This window comes from Mytilus galloprovincialis, chromosome 5 (assembly GCF_965363235.1).
Source record: "Mytilus galloprovincialis chromosome 5, xbMytGall1.hap1.1, whole genome shotgun sequence".
Lineage (NCBI taxonomy): Eukaryota > Metazoa > Mollusca > Bivalvia > Mytilida > Mytilidae > Mytilus > Mytilus galloprovincialis.
In genome coordinates this window covers 34,420,693-34,436,177 of record NC_134842.1, presented here as the reverse complement: position 1 = coordinate 34,436,177, position 15,485 = coordinate 34,420,693, and the positions used below count along the sequence as shown (strand labels likewise).

Below are 15,485 nucleotides of genomic sequence, written 5' to 3'. Positions count from 1 at the left end.
TTGTAGACGAAACGCGCGTCTGGCGTAATACAAAATTTAATCCTGGTATATATGAGGAGTTTATTCTACATACTTGATATACGTTTATACCATGATGACAACAACTTATTGTTTGATGACCTTTCGCACAACAGATGAATTATTCATTTGATATGGTAACTGCTTCTCACATTTTATTGTAAAGGGGAAAAAACGAAATGTCAGGTACAGCATTGACAAGGTCGTTTTAATATGCTCTAAAATACTCAAATTATGCCTCGAAGATTTTAAGCTTTGATTTTGTTTAATTTGATCATGAAGAAATGTGTCATTATATATCAATAGAGACCAATGCTGTGAATTAAAATTAAGGAATAAATGGTTACAAAATTCTGAATAAAGACCCATATCCTTACATTCATAATATATTTACCGACATAAAACTATATATAGATCTTTATTCTGTTGAAGCTTCTTTGTGCCATTCTATGATCCATATTATGGGCAATGCTATAGGTTTTCGAAAAGACCGTTAGTCGCTAAGCATGTTGGACATTTATTTGGTAGGTATTGAAATCATATTAAAATAGATTAATCATCTTAAAACAAGTTAAATAAATTGAATAAAAACGTTAATGACAGTGGTGTCGTTGGAGTGTTTGTTAAGTAACAAAGCACTACACAAAAGAAATATTGTATCTTTGAAATCATATTTGAAAGAAAATAAATCAAGAACATGGGGAAAAAAGACAAAATTAAGACAAAGTAAATGAAAAATAGGAAACTGTGTTGAAGGCCCATTGGTGACCTTTGGCTGTTATTTTCTCTATGGTCGGGTTGTTGTCTCTTTGACACGTTCCTCATTTCCATTCTTAATTTTAACCGTAGATTACCAATGTTCAAATCTCATTACTCCATTGCGGAGAAATCAAGGTAACAGATAAAGACTGAGGTAAATTAGTGAGCACGGATCCGTTGACAGACGATACATTTGTTCCCGGAGTATAAACATTAAAGTTATATGCACACTGTTGTTTACTGTTGTTTTTGTAAATTATACGCACACAGCTAATTCCATCTTTATAGATAATACTCAAACATTCATTAAACTATAGAATAGAACGTAGTAGTATTTTCGCTTACTGAATATTGTGTTTGACCCTTTGAACTCACATATGATAAACCATCAAAATTTAACAATCAACTCATAAATTATTTGATACAGATTAATATAGAATAAAACATAAATTACAAAAAAAAAGAAATAGATTACCCTATTCGGGTTGAAAAAGAGGACATGATACTACATAACTTGAAACAAGTTAAAAAACAATACCAATAGATTAATAACGTCATTAAAAACTACACAAAAAATACCAAAAGACTTACAAAAGAATACAAAACACAGGTAAAACTGTTTAACTGAATCACTTTTTAAGCGTATCTCGATGGGTTTAAGTAATACTAGTATTATTACTGTTTTTTTTTTAATTTAAGTTCAATAACTTTTAATTGATTTACCATATGTTTAATACATACTTTCGCAATAAGCATTTCAGCTATTTCTGAATGTGAATCAGAGTGATTACATACCATACGTTTCTGATGATCCGGGTGTCGTTCTTTCGATACATGAAAATGGATACAGACCATTCTTACAAAGCAATGGATTCTCAGTATCACCTGGCTTTAAAACAGATATATCATTAGTACAGGTATAATAAATTATTTATTTTTAGCAAAAAGCATTACAAGAATATCTTAAAATGCAATATATAACTATATGTTTGAGCGATAAAGTGGGCTAAACTAAATCTCTAATCGAATTGTAAATAAATTCAAATGAAAACCGTGTTTTAAAAAATGGACTTGTAAAATGTTTTTATTGATATTGAATAACGTTATTTATTAACATTTTCAAAACTGAAGGCTATGTATGGCCGAATTTGAACATCAACACAAAATACTAAAAATCACCAAAAAAAAAAGAGGCAACCACTAACGGACGACATATGACTTTGAACCAACAAATTAAAAAATAAGTGATTTATATAATGTACTGAGATACTGATATATGAACCACCTACGCTCAAATAAAGCATAATTACGTACCAAATAAATGAAAGCATGCTCGAAGTCCTTATTTTTTAGAATTATATAATGTTAGCCTACCTAACTTCAAATAACATATTTGTTCTAATAAAATCCCTCAGTAGCCACCAATCATTTCTCATTTATTTCATTGAATAATAGAGAAGAAAAGAGAGGAACAGGGCTGTGTTTGGCAGTAACGATTTATGTGATGACAGTGGCAAATTTAGAAACCTCCAGGTATGAAACATTCATCAGCTTTCTATGCAATATTATGATTTATCATATACTTATAGTATATAACTTATACTTTTTATAGGATAATCATAGGATTACATTTACGTGAATTCATTTTTTTTTTAAAAAGAGTTTTAGGGGCTGATATGAAACACTTTTCACATGTTTCTGACTATTATCAAATGTCTTTCCGTATTGTTATCGCATGTTATTCGTTATTCGGCAATTTCTGGAATAGATCACTCAATGGTATGTCTTTAGTGAAAAACATAACAAAGTAGGGTACACAAATATTACTGGGAAACGGGAAAATATGTTATGTCAAACGCAAAAACAAAAAACAAAGACATAATATGATAAATGAATTGCAAGTTTTCAGCATAATTTAGAAATAAACTCTTCATAGATACCAGGATTGGCATTTTATATTTGCACCAGACCCGCGTTCCGTCTTCAAAAGACTCATCAGTGACGCTTGAATTAAAAAACAATATAAGGCCGAACAAATTTCGAAGTTAAAGTGCATTGGAAACCAATACTTCCTAAAAGTTTTGCCAAATACAACCATTGTAATTCATTACGGATGATGAAAAGCCTTAGTATTTTAAAAATTCAAAGTTTTGTAAACTGCTTATTTAAGTTACTGATAAAATGTTGACCTTTCAAATCAGTGTTTATTATGTGTTGATGACTTTTTGTTTATCTTCAATATAAGAATGTATTATACATATGTTTCAAATATTTCATATAGGATGTATTACATTTGCTGTCCAGCGTTCGCAGATTTTCGTCAACGTTCGTAGATTTTCGTGATAGGATCGATACATTAAATTATTATCCATTGTTGAATCAGATGATAAAAAGATCATAGAATATCAGATGTAAATCAGTCATCGGTTAATATCAGCATTCGAGTCATTGGCTCTTGGACGGATATTGAACCTCGAGCTGATAAATACATCTGATATGATAAATGCCATGTAATAATCTGATAATATGTATCCATTTATAACTACTATAAGTGTAATCTTATTTATGTATGAGGTATGTTAAACTGTTAACGGTAGGTATAGGCGATACTTTTGAAAAATATAGTGAAGTGATTATATATATATAGCAATCAGATACTGTATTGATAGCAGTAAGACAAAACGATAAATAATTCTAGAACTTACTAAAAAAAGAATTATGTGGTCCACAAAATGTATAAATTGTATAGAGAATGAGTCGAGGAACGCTTATATCGGTTTGCAATAATAAAAACTAAAGAGAAAATACAATTAAAGTAAAGAAAACAATAATATTCCTAACATAACAAAAATAATAGAAAAAATCAGAAAAAGAATGCTCAGATATCGCATTTCCCACACTTTATACTACTTGTAATTGTGCCCATGCGACGTATCTCATTTAAATTTTGACAGAAACATTATTTTCTGTACATTTTATTTTCATTTAACGTTGGCAGACTTTATTTTTATTTTGTGCTATTTGTTCTGTTGTCTGTCTTGTGTTTTTGTTACGTTTCGAAGTCCTCAGTGCTCTTCAAATTCTTACTTTATATGGCTTTTCATTTTTTTTTTTATATTCAAGATCAATGAAGGGTCTTTCGTAGACGAAACGTGCGTCTGTCGGACACACTTTTTATCTTGGCATCTATATTGAGTTTGTTTATACATGTTTATGGTTTCCATGGAGAGAATATATTTGTCATAAACACATGACCCTCTATTTTCCAACGTTATGAATTTCACCTGATGTATTAAATTTGTAATTATCAATTTATAAAATTTTTAATCCCTAAGTGAAGTACGCAATTATATTTCATAATAACCTCTGGTGATTTTTATTGATTGATTTACAAACAGCCAGTTATCTCCTCTTTGCATCTGAAAATATCTCCATTTTGTCACTCACATCTTAGAACTATATATCCTTTGTTATATTTAATTGCAGTCAATACTATTTATTTTCACAGATTTCAATTTGATAAATTAATATTTGATTACAATTGTATTATAGGCATGTTTTGAAGTATGCAAGGAAACGGTTGTTGAAAAGAATTGTAATTGTTCGCCTACTTTGTCAGATATTCATCTAGGACTCGCGATTTGCGAGAACATCACAGGTATATTTCTTTTAAGTGTTTGATATGCTTAATGTTATGATGAGTTTGTTTTACGTAATTTGAATAAAGACCAGAATTACTTTTGATCACATTTTCATCAGTGGTCCTTCAAGATGTCAAAGGTTTTCCCTAAAATAACTCAACCAATATAAATAAACCTTCATATGATAATGATATTTGCTACTCTTTATGAATTTAGCTTTGTTACTATTTCTTTTTAACAATTAACATTTATTTTGTAATCGACCTTTCTTCTATACAACCACATGTGTTTAGATAACACGAAGCGATAAATTCATCAAATACATTTAAAGTCTCCTGTCATCCTGCTTCTGTTGCGAGCATACAGTAATTTTAAAAATGTCGTTAAGATCAATTGAATGTTAGGTCCTCATATTGGTCCGCGTTTTATGTCATGTCGATTTCATTCGAAACAAATTCACCGTAAGGCATAACGAATATTTGAACTCTGTGTTAAATAGAAGGATAAAGATAGTATTTGCACAGTAAAGAAATCTCAAATTTGTACTTGCTGCGAAATTAGGGCAAACTCAACGAATCTCGCTTTTCTCTTTTTTTCTAAAACTTTTTTTTTTGTATTTTCCTACATTTTACGGATATGGTATATTTACACCGTGGCTAAAGATAAAACCTATGAGTAACATAAAGTAAACGTCTAACATACTGAAATTCCTTATAAGGCAGACAGACGTTTCTTTCTATTGGTGCAAAACTTATAAGTCGAAACTTTATACCAAAAAGGAGGTACTTTTCTAAAATTCATTGTTTTGACCAATTTAGGCTTTTTCCTCAAACACTTGAAAAGAATAGAAAGAATTCGCTACATAAAAATATCAACAATCATTCTTTTGCAATATGATTTTTATGAGTTTGCTATATTTTGTGTTAAGTGTTTATTTGGTCAAATACCTCCATCCATGGCTTCTTATATCAACATTATTGCTTTCAAATATTCAATTTTTAGCATACCATGCTGAATATAAATCTTAAAGCGCTTTGGACATGTTGAATGCACGAAATGTTTAATAGTTATTTTCATTAACTAGCTTTTGGTCTTGACCTGTTATTTCCAGATAATGTTATTGCTTTTGTAGTGCGGTAATTTATATCCTACTTTGAAAAACAAATCTCCCCTGATAAGTTATTATAAGAAATTGATTAAAGACAAACTACCTCATTCAATATTGACCTGCTATTAATATGGATATTCCTTTAATGTACCGTTTTGTCATATTCTTCCTGATGTGGCTACTTACTTTGTTATCCCTAGATTTCTATGTGTGAGAGTTTCTAGTGAAGGTGTGCCAAGAAACGTTCCTCGTACGCACAAAATATCAAAAAAATATTGTTTTAATTTACATATATCATATACATTTATTATGATACGTATATATACAATGGAGAGTAAAACATGTTTTTTTTTAATATATTCTTAGAACTACAGTGTATGACAGAAGCTGTAAAAAGAATCGACAGCTGTGGTTGCAAAGAACCTTGCAGGTATGATACTTATTTCTAAGTAGATTTCATTGGACTATTGTTCTAGCTGCTTAGTATATGCCATTTTTATTTTTCTGTTCTATTTTTTAATTGATGGTTCTCAAATTCTTTAAAAAAAAGCAAGAGACGAAAGCAACTTTATTAGTTGAAATAAATTGACAACGCCAATTCTAAAACAGAAAATTACAAAAAAATAACAGTTCACAAACCACAACATGAAAAATTTAAACTGAGAAATGCGAACCCAACAAAAAAACGGAGTAATCTGAAGTGTAGCATAGGCTGCTCCTCGTGTGGCTACCCTCGTGAATCGCAATTTCTTTAAAAGTTTAATAGTCCCTATATTGAATGTCATATGTTCACTTGCATACGTAATACATATTAAAGACATTAATACGCACCAAATAAACTGATGTTACTGCTTAAAAGATAATTGTTGTTTCCAATATGGGTATTCTTGCAGTAAAATTGTAGGCTACTATTTTATGACGTTTCTCATCAGTATTGTAGGAAAATGAAAGGACCGTCTTAAATACTTTTTTCAATATTTGGGATGCGCATAAAGCATGAACATTCAACTATCTTTCTTTTCTTACAGTTAAACACTTTATTCTTAAGCGTTATTTTTTAGGGTAAACATATTTGTTCCATGTGTAAATTTATTTTGATTTTTGATGATACTGAAACGGTCGGAGATATTTCAATAGGATAACTATAATGTTTCGCATATATTTCGAATGGATGTCATTGATCCATTAATCGTCGATACTTTAGTTAGTGCTTTTATGTTTTGGAATATTTAATTATTTTTACACAATGAATATGCTATTCAAACAGAGATAAACAAATTCATTTCTTTAACACCATTATTCTTTTTCTAAAAGCGAAATACAATATAAGACGTTCCGTTCATTCACAAAATGGCCAGGAAGAAGTTATGTGGGAGTACTAGAGGCCCTCCTTAAAGAGAGAGGTATTGCATATCAAGATCTAAGGTAATCTTTATTTACTACAGATTTTAGGAAAACAAATAGGATGAAAATAAATACCATCAACAGTGTGTTTTTTCTTTTTGGTTTATAAGCTTTGAATATTTTAATAAGTTTTGGATTACAAATATTGTGGCATCGTACATCAATGAAAAAATATAAAATTTTGTTGCAATACGTATCTTATGTATCTGGTTCAGTGGAACTGGTATTGTTTATATTAAGATAAGTTGTGAAAATATTGAGAACATGATTCTTTGATGTAAAGACCCACAGTTAAGGGAATGATATGATGTTTAGCCTAGATTACACATGCTTTATATCCTCGTGATGATATAGGGCTCGAAATATAAACACATTGTTAAACACCGTTTTCAGCAAACTATTGCTTACACATATGTATTGTGTAAAAGGGCGAAAGTATTTTTTACAACGATGAAAAACACCAGCCGGTACTGACACATGTGTCATTAAACTATAATAAATACAAACAACGTGGTATAATTGCAGCAAATCATGTAACGAAATAAGTGCTAATAGTTTAATGTCTTATTATTACAACAAAGGTAAAATTACATATATTTATTGGTTTTATCGTCCATTTGCACTACCAAGACATTACATGATATCTGTCTGTGAAACAAGAGCTAAAAATTATTAGATAGTTGAAAACTATTTTGAAAAATGAATGGTCAGATATGATATGTAAGAGGTAACTTTTCGATTTTAGTTATACTATTACCCAGCTTAGAACACCAAAGGTGAAACATACCAGAAGGATATACAAAGTCATAGATCGACAATCATCTGACAACGCCATGGCAAAAACAAAAAGATTTTTTCTGGTCATAGACTGAACAACAGATAACCTAGATCATCTTATATGAAATGGATTTGAACTAAGGGAGACAACTCTGAAAAGTAGATATCAATTTCTTAGCTATCGAAACCTTGGTCGAATAATGGAAATAGTTACCAAACCGACAAAAATGCATAAGAATCTGACATAAAGTAAAAAACACATCTTCAGGTGTACTTTGGGAACATAACTGAATAGTTTGAATGTTCTCATATTTATTCATTATAACATAACATTTATTGACAAGTTATTCTGGAAAAAAGCAAGTCTTTCTGAACTAAAGTTAGCAATAGTTCATACATAGCATTACTTACGTTAAATACCAATCAATGCTGGTACAAGTTTAAATAACTCTGTTTTGATATATTTGATATCTTTACTTTTCATTTTTATAGAGATTTGAAGATGTGGCGTGATACATGTACATATAACAGATTTTTTTAGCCACACACTTATATAATGGCCTCTATATGAAATACAGAACTATATTTCTTTTATACAGGGAAAGCTTATTATTCATCAACATATACTTTACCTCCCTGCAAGAAGAGATAACAGAAGAGGAACTTGCTTACACGGTATAACTTATTTGATTAATAAGAAGCAAGCTTCTGTAGTAAGTTATAAAAAAATTGAGATAACGGAAACTTAAATACCAAATGAATGTAAACGAATATAGATATGTTGATGATTCAATTGTAGACGAAACTGGCGTCTGGTATACACAATCTTAATCCTGTAGTCTATATATGAAGAGTTCACATTCAACATTCATATTATGTAGAGTTTTTTTATTGATGACTGACATATAGTTTGAAATCAATGTTTACTGTACGTTCATAGACAAGCTAAGACATGAAGGATATCCACACGAGTTAATTTTATGTATACGTTTGTTTGCCGTTAATATTTATATGTAACATATACAAGATTTATACGTAGACATGTCATAGTAACTCATTTATTCATTGTCATGTTGGTTTGCAGGTTGAGAACTTTTGGTCAGATATTGGAGGATCACTTGGACTATGGGTTGGCATGTCAGTAATAAGCCTTGCAGAAATTCTCGAGCTTGGAATTCTGATTTTACGATTATTCAGAAAACGAACGTTTCGATTGCATACAAAAGAACAAAAACGAGCGAACGCTGAAGCAAAACTAAATGACGGTTTGAATCAGATCATCAAAGGCTTTAATGACATAAATGAAGATGAGCAAGGAGGAAGAATTGAAGTACATGATGGTTTGACTAAAATTATTAACAGTATAAACATTCTTGCTGCAGAGAAACAAAAGAGCGAAAATGATCAAAATGCTATTGAAATCTCGATCATTGAAAATGACAGAATGCAACCAGAACAGAACTATGTATATGCACGTCAAGAATTTATAGTGGAATAATGAAAGTATATCAATAGCAGAAACCAATATGTTTTTAATGTTAAGAAAAAGAAATGTTTAAATAAAGAAATCAAAACTGTATAACTGTTTTATAAAGTAGTATATGCCTAAACGTTATTTGAGTTATTTTTAAATTTTTGGGAGATAGTTTTAACTACAACTATGAAGAAGAAACTAGTAATTTTCATTTATTAAAAACTATAAGTGCGGTGTCAGACCATTAGGACCATTTTTAGCTGGGTGTTATTTGGGGAGATTTAACTCAAAATCAAAACGACTTTTCAAACTTCATACACTGGACACTTAGTTAATGAAAATTTTACTAAGAAAAAATAAAACATGCAGGACTGCCTTTTTTGATAATACACAACTGAAACAACAGTTAAATAAAAGGAAAAGTATAAAATAATTCAAATGATTAAGAATATACAAATGATAATCGATAAAACAGCGCATACCATTGCATTATTTCCAAAAAGGAACGAACCCAAATGATTCGACGATTCTGATGTCATTGTAGCAATTACCTTAATACATGTAAGACAGGAAACAAAATAAAAAATTGAAAACATATAGCATCAAATCAAATCATAAGTTCATACGAAGTTGAATGTTCAATATTTATCTTGAGGAAACAGCATAAAATATATCATAAACGGTTGATTTGATGGAAATTGATTCCATTTATAGCGGAGTACATGTTGTCATTAACAGTTGACCTAAACAATGAGATTTTGTCATTAGCATTCACAGTCGTTAATTAGAGCTATATCAAAATGTTTTGACAATCTACGAGTTGTCATGAGTATTTGAAGTCATTGATTAGCAAATAACAGAATGTCTGGTAATACACATGCACTTTTTCTAGTGCAAGACATAGTGCAAAGCTCTGTTAAGCATGTACGAGGAGACATATTCGTAAGGTATGTACATACATATTCAAAATTTGCAGCTTAAATTCAAAATTATGTATTTTAAGTACTAATTCTATTGTAAATCCTATTCATGTACCTTTATTTAGTCGAATTATATATTGGAACTATCTATACCATATGTTTTTCACAGATTAAAGAAAAACCATGATGCCTTCTAGCACAGTACATTCACATTGAAAAGAATGTATAAGCGTCTTTGAAATCTGTACCAAGACCCTAAAAAGTTCAAAAAAGCTCATTTAACCTGTACACAGTCAGGAATATGACAGTTGTTTGGTGTTTTTGAGTTTCTGATTTTCATATTTGACAAGGGACCATCCTTTTTTTAAGTTTGGTAAATTTATTGTTTCACTTTTTTTCATTTTCACACCATTTTAAACCTGTCATTAAATTTTAAGATCAGGAGATTTCTCAGTTATGTTTAAGGTATAAAACCACTCATTCATACCCCCATTGCTTTCTATTATTAATTCTGCAATTTCAAGCATTTATGGTTTAAGTTCAAATAAAGTGGCAGTTATTTCGTGTCAAAACTGTACCTTATCCTGACTTGTGCTGAAAGAATCAACATACCTTTAGTTGCATTTTAGAGCGTACTGGTTCCCGGAGTTTGACAGTATAAAAACTGGAACTTCTAATCTGAACAATAGGCCAAATGTGCCCTCCTTTTAAATTTTCTGTGCTTCTTTCTTATTCAAGTAAAACTTTCAACAAGGATTCAACAGTGATCCCAAGTCCCCAAGCTTTCATTTGATACAAAAACTGCCCAAATATTACCGCTATTGACAAAGATATAGCTATGCGCAGGAACTATTTTGTTTCAAATATTTACTACTTTCTTGTATGTTCTTTCCGACCGGGCCTGAATTAGTGGTTCTATACCTTAAGTACCCTACGCAAACATGTATGTCTATTAATTATACAAATACGAACTCAACCATAGGTTCGCATGTATTCTTAGAAGCTCGCACTAATATAAAAAATTGTGCTACGTTTTTAGTTTATTGACCGCAACCTGAATTATGATAAACCAAATATGTAGCTGGGGAAGCCATGCACAGATTGACGGACAATTGGACACAAATGCACAGCCTCGAAAGCTCAGTGCAACTACTATGGTGTCTTGGTATGAAAAGTCAGATGGTTAGGTCACAAAAAATCCGATTGGAGAAAGATTTTGTCTTGATACAGCAACTCACAATTTTTACAGAAATAAAAACAATGGCAAGATTGACGAAATCACACTATCAATGATATAAATTATTTTATATTGTTTTTCCAAAATAGGCTTCAACAAGTTTGAACTTAGAAATACTTTTTTTTAAACTAAACGTCATCATCTGAAACTTATTTTGAAGTTAATTTCATTTGAAATAAATTTCATCTTTATTGATTTCATTCAAAACGATCATTGGTTATAAAAGGTTATATTTAGTGTTTCAGAATGGAATACTAGCCAACACATTAAGATCATTTGACTAGTATATATTTATATATTTATCATAATTAAGTGTAATATTTAACATTCCGATGCAATAAATACTGCAACTGTTTTTAATGTAAGCCGTTGTAATGAATAAAATTATCTCTTTTCAAATGTCATTACAAACTTCGACCGTTTCAATTGTGAAAGCTTCATTTTTGTTGATCCTACTTATATAGAAAAATTCCAAACTTTTTTTGTAAATTCAACACGTCGTTAACTGATTTGCATTATGACATCCCCAATTTAGGCAAGTATACTTTTTTAAAGACAACCCGATACGTAACAATACAAACATTACTTCGGAATATACAATTTCTTATAAAAGAATATTGAACGATTGGTCAAAACCGAAGTCTATTAACTCTTCAATACATTGTAAGTAACTCATCAGAAATACCAGGATTGAAATTTCATATTTGCGCCAGATGCGCGTTTCGTCTACAAAAGACTCATCAGGCGCGCTCGAATAAATAATGTCGAAAAGGCCAAATAAAGTACGGAGTTGAAGAGCATTGAGGACCAAATGTTCCAAACAGTTTTGCCAAATACAGCTAAGGTAATCCATTCTTAAGTAATACAAAAGCCTTAGTATTGGAAATACGTAAAGTTTGTACACGACGGGTGCCAAATGTGGAGCATGATCTGCTTACCATTCCGGAACAGCTGAGATCACCCCTAGTTTTGGGTGGGGTTTTTGTTTTCTATTCTTTAGTTTTCTATGTTGTGTCATGTGTACTTTTGTTTGTCTCTTTGTCTTTTTCATTCTTAGCCATGGCGTTGTCAGTTTATTTTCGATTTATGAGTTTGGTATCTTTTTAGTCCCTCTTTTGTAAACAGTTGATTTATAATTCTGTTCGTATTAATAATAATTCATGTCAACACAGAAGTGGTGACTGGTGTGCTTGTGATACCTTCGGAGAATTAAAACTCCACCAGCAGTGGTATCAACCCAGTGGTTGTTAATAAACTCGTCATAAACACAAGATTTTTATTTTTTATTTTTGCCAGACGCACGACTCATCAGTGACGCTCGAATAAAAAATGTTGAAAAGGTCAAAATGAAGAGACATACAGTTCATATTATGAACAAGAAAGCGACTGTTTACGTTTGCCAAATCAATGGCCTGACAGATGAAATGTTGAGTTCAACTTGCTTACTGGTACCTTTTTATTTTCTTGCAACCCGAAAGCAGAATACACCATTAATGTCCCGATTAAATGTAAGTTATCGTTAGATAAAGCAATTCAACAATGACTATATTTGGTAATCGTACCTCTGAAATAATCCCCTAAAAAATGGCATATTAGTTATATAATTTTTCATCAGAGAATTAAAGTTTAAGACTGCAAGGAGTTCCTTCTGAAAATAATTCAAGGAACAAATGAAAACATCTGACGTTAACTGGTACTTGGTTTGTTTTGACAAAAATAAATTCACCACAGGAAAATATCTAAAAAATTAATCTAAACTTTAACAAGATTTTTGGTTGCAATTTTTCAGAATATATTAAACATCACCATTAATATTTTTTTTATCATGGTTTGGTATTTCTTGCTTCGATGTATAAATTTGTTGATTGAAGTCTATTAAGCACACAGTAGCAAGTAATATAAAACGGTCATTTTTTAGACAATGCAATTTTCTGGAGTCATTTCCTTAAAAAACTTACGACTATGACTGATCGGTAGTCATGAACAATTCAGTATACTTACCACCAAGGTTAACTTTATATATAGTCGTAATTTGTATGTGCATCAAACTATGTGTTATCAAATTAATCGCCAAATTATTAGTTTTGTCATGACATTATATAATATATATACATGTAACAAAGACACTGTGAATTTATATATTCTTTTGGAATAGGCACTGTTTTGATCTTGGATGAATGCTAATATGATAGACATACGAAAAAGTGTACTGAAACTTCTTGACTTAGGTAAATAAAATGCAATTGTTATGTTTTCTATCTGAGTCATTTGTTAAAATATCTTAGATTTCTAAAGGTAAAGGGAAGATAATATATTCCTAACGATAAAATGTAATCCATTTAATACAATAAACAGTACAAATTTTACAGCAGTACATGCGCATTCCGCATTTCGACAATTACAATCTCAATAAAGTGACCTATACTTGACGCCAAACTATTTGAAAATCCAATAGACAAAACAAACATTAAAGAGATGATTAAACTAAAAAGACTTTAACCTGTCTAAGTTCTGCAAAATTAGGACCAGGAAAAGGTTGAATGTGACATACAACTGAAAATAGAGGCGAACGATACAGAAGGCACACTCAACTTTTTAGAAGAAACAAAAACCCACTGACAACGACTTTAAAGAACACTATTATAAGAGGAACACTAAATAAAGGAACTGTAAAATGATCGTGTTATGCCAACATAGATAAACATACAAACTTGAAATCATGGAATTACAATTACGATCGTGACTTCAGTTTTCTCAAATTTATTAAGGACGTTAATAATTTTAGCCATGATTTTATCTAATCACGAAGTAAGCAACCATTCAATTCTAATAATGCGATATTTCCTGAGGGGGGTTGTGAATCGAAGGTATTTGATAGTATACATTGTGTTATAAGTGCCGTAACCCGTAATTCTTAATGAATGATTGAAAGATCAATTATTCATTAGTCATCTATCTAATAGGAGACCACTTGGGTTTAAGCCTTTATATGCTTTGTTTACTTAATCAGGTTCATTTTAAACATCAAATTCAATGGTTACGATTATTTTCTATACTCATTTACAAGACTGAATTAATAGTTTTGATTTCAATTAACGAAAGCAACATGTAGTTCGTTTACCTGAGGTCTCGTTAAAGACCATACGCAATATCTGGTTGAAATACCCATTAGTCCTGAACAATTAATAACTGTATTTGCTCCAATATTTCAAATTAAAAATTGGAAATATTTAGAAACAAACTTATATGCATTTCAAGTGAATGAGACATAACCAAATAACCAACCAGACTCACAAAAAAAACATAACAACTAAATACTTGAATGTTGGATGTAAAAATAACGAGATTCGTCTAGTAGCAATGCGACATAACACTATACAAAACAGTCATGTTCGGGAATATGTCAATTTCGGTACTTAGTAGCCCAGATAGCGTAGAAAAAATCCACAATCAAAGACATAGTAAAAATGTCGTTACCTATTTCTACGGAGCCCCGTTGGTCTCACACAGATTATAAAGTGTCTTTTAAAGTCCTGCGCTGAAGATGTGTAAAGTCTAGCGCTGAAGATGTAAAGTCTAGCGCTAGAGATGTTAAATCTAGTGCTGGAGATGTAAAGTCCAGCGCTGAAGATGTAAAGTCTAGCGCTGGAGATGTAAAGTCCAGCGCTGGAGATCTCAAGTCTAGCGCTGGAGATGTAAAGTCAAGCGCTGAAGATGTGAAGTCTAGCGCTTGGGATGTAAAGTCTAGCGCTGGAGATGTGTAAAATCTAGAGCTGGAGATATGCAAAGTCTAGCGCTGGAGATGTAAAGTCAAGCGCTGGAGATGTAAAATCAAGCGCTGGAGATGTAAAGTCTAGCGCTGAAGATGTTAAATCAAGCGCTGGAGATGTAAATTCTGGCGCTGAAGATGTAAAGTCAAGCGCTGGAGATGTAAAATGAAGCGCTGGAGATGTAAAGTCAAGCACTGGAGATGTAAAGTCAAGCGCTGGAGATGTAAATTCTAGCGCTGAAGATGTAAAGTCAAGCGCTGGAGATGTAAAGTCAAGCGCTGGAGATGTAAAGTCTAGCGCTGAAGATGTAAAGTCAAGTGCTGGAGATGTAAAGTGAAGCGCTGGAGATGTAAAATCAGGCGCTGGAGATGTAAAGT

At 31.2% G+C, this 15,485-nt stretch overlaps 2 protein-coding genes across 2 annotated transcripts in view; both read left to right on the top strand.

Moving 5' to 3' along the window:
* The first annotated feature begins 1,541 nt into the window (after positions 1–1,541).
* Positions 1,542–9,339, top strand: LOC143074454 (degenerin deg-1-like). Its single transcript, XM_076249906.1, has 7 exons — positions 1,542–1,694; positions 2,233–2,310; positions 4,330–4,435; positions 5,893–5,956; positions 6,841–6,951; positions 8,307–8,382; positions 8,792–9,339. Exons 4-7 carry the CDS (start codon positions 5,904–5,906, stop codon positions 9,203–9,205), a joined length of 654 nt encoding a protein of 217 aa, XP_076106021.1. The 5' UTR covers positions 1,542–1,694; positions 2,233–2,310; positions 4,330–4,435; positions 5,893–5,903; the 3' UTR covers positions 9,206–9,339.
* A 714-nt stretch (positions 9,340–10,053) lies between these two features.
* LOC143074453 (epithelial sodium channel subunit beta-like) overlaps positions 10,054–15,485 on the top strand; it is a 45,226-nt gene continuing 39,794 nt past the window's right edge. Inside the window, exon 1 of the mRNA XM_076249905.1 lies at positions 10,054–10,128. The gene's annotated coding sequence lies outside the window, so the exon portion shown is untranslated. The remainder of the gene's footprint in view (positions 10,129–15,485) is intronic.

Excerpts from the sequence above, each read along its gene's own strand:
- LOC143074454 (XM_076249906.1), top strand. The coding sequence starts at position 5,904 with ATGACAGAAGCTGTAAAAAGAATCGACAGCTGTGGTTGCAAAGAACCT. Across the intron at positions 6,952-8,306 it reads ATTGCATATCAAGATCTAAG|GGAAAGCTTATTATTCATCA; the intron begins GTAATCTTTATT and ends TCTTTTATACAG. Across the intron at positions 8,383-8,791 it reads AAGAGGAACTTGCTTACACG|GTTGAGAACTTTTGGTCAGA; the intron begins GTATAACTTATT and ends GTTGGTTTGCAG.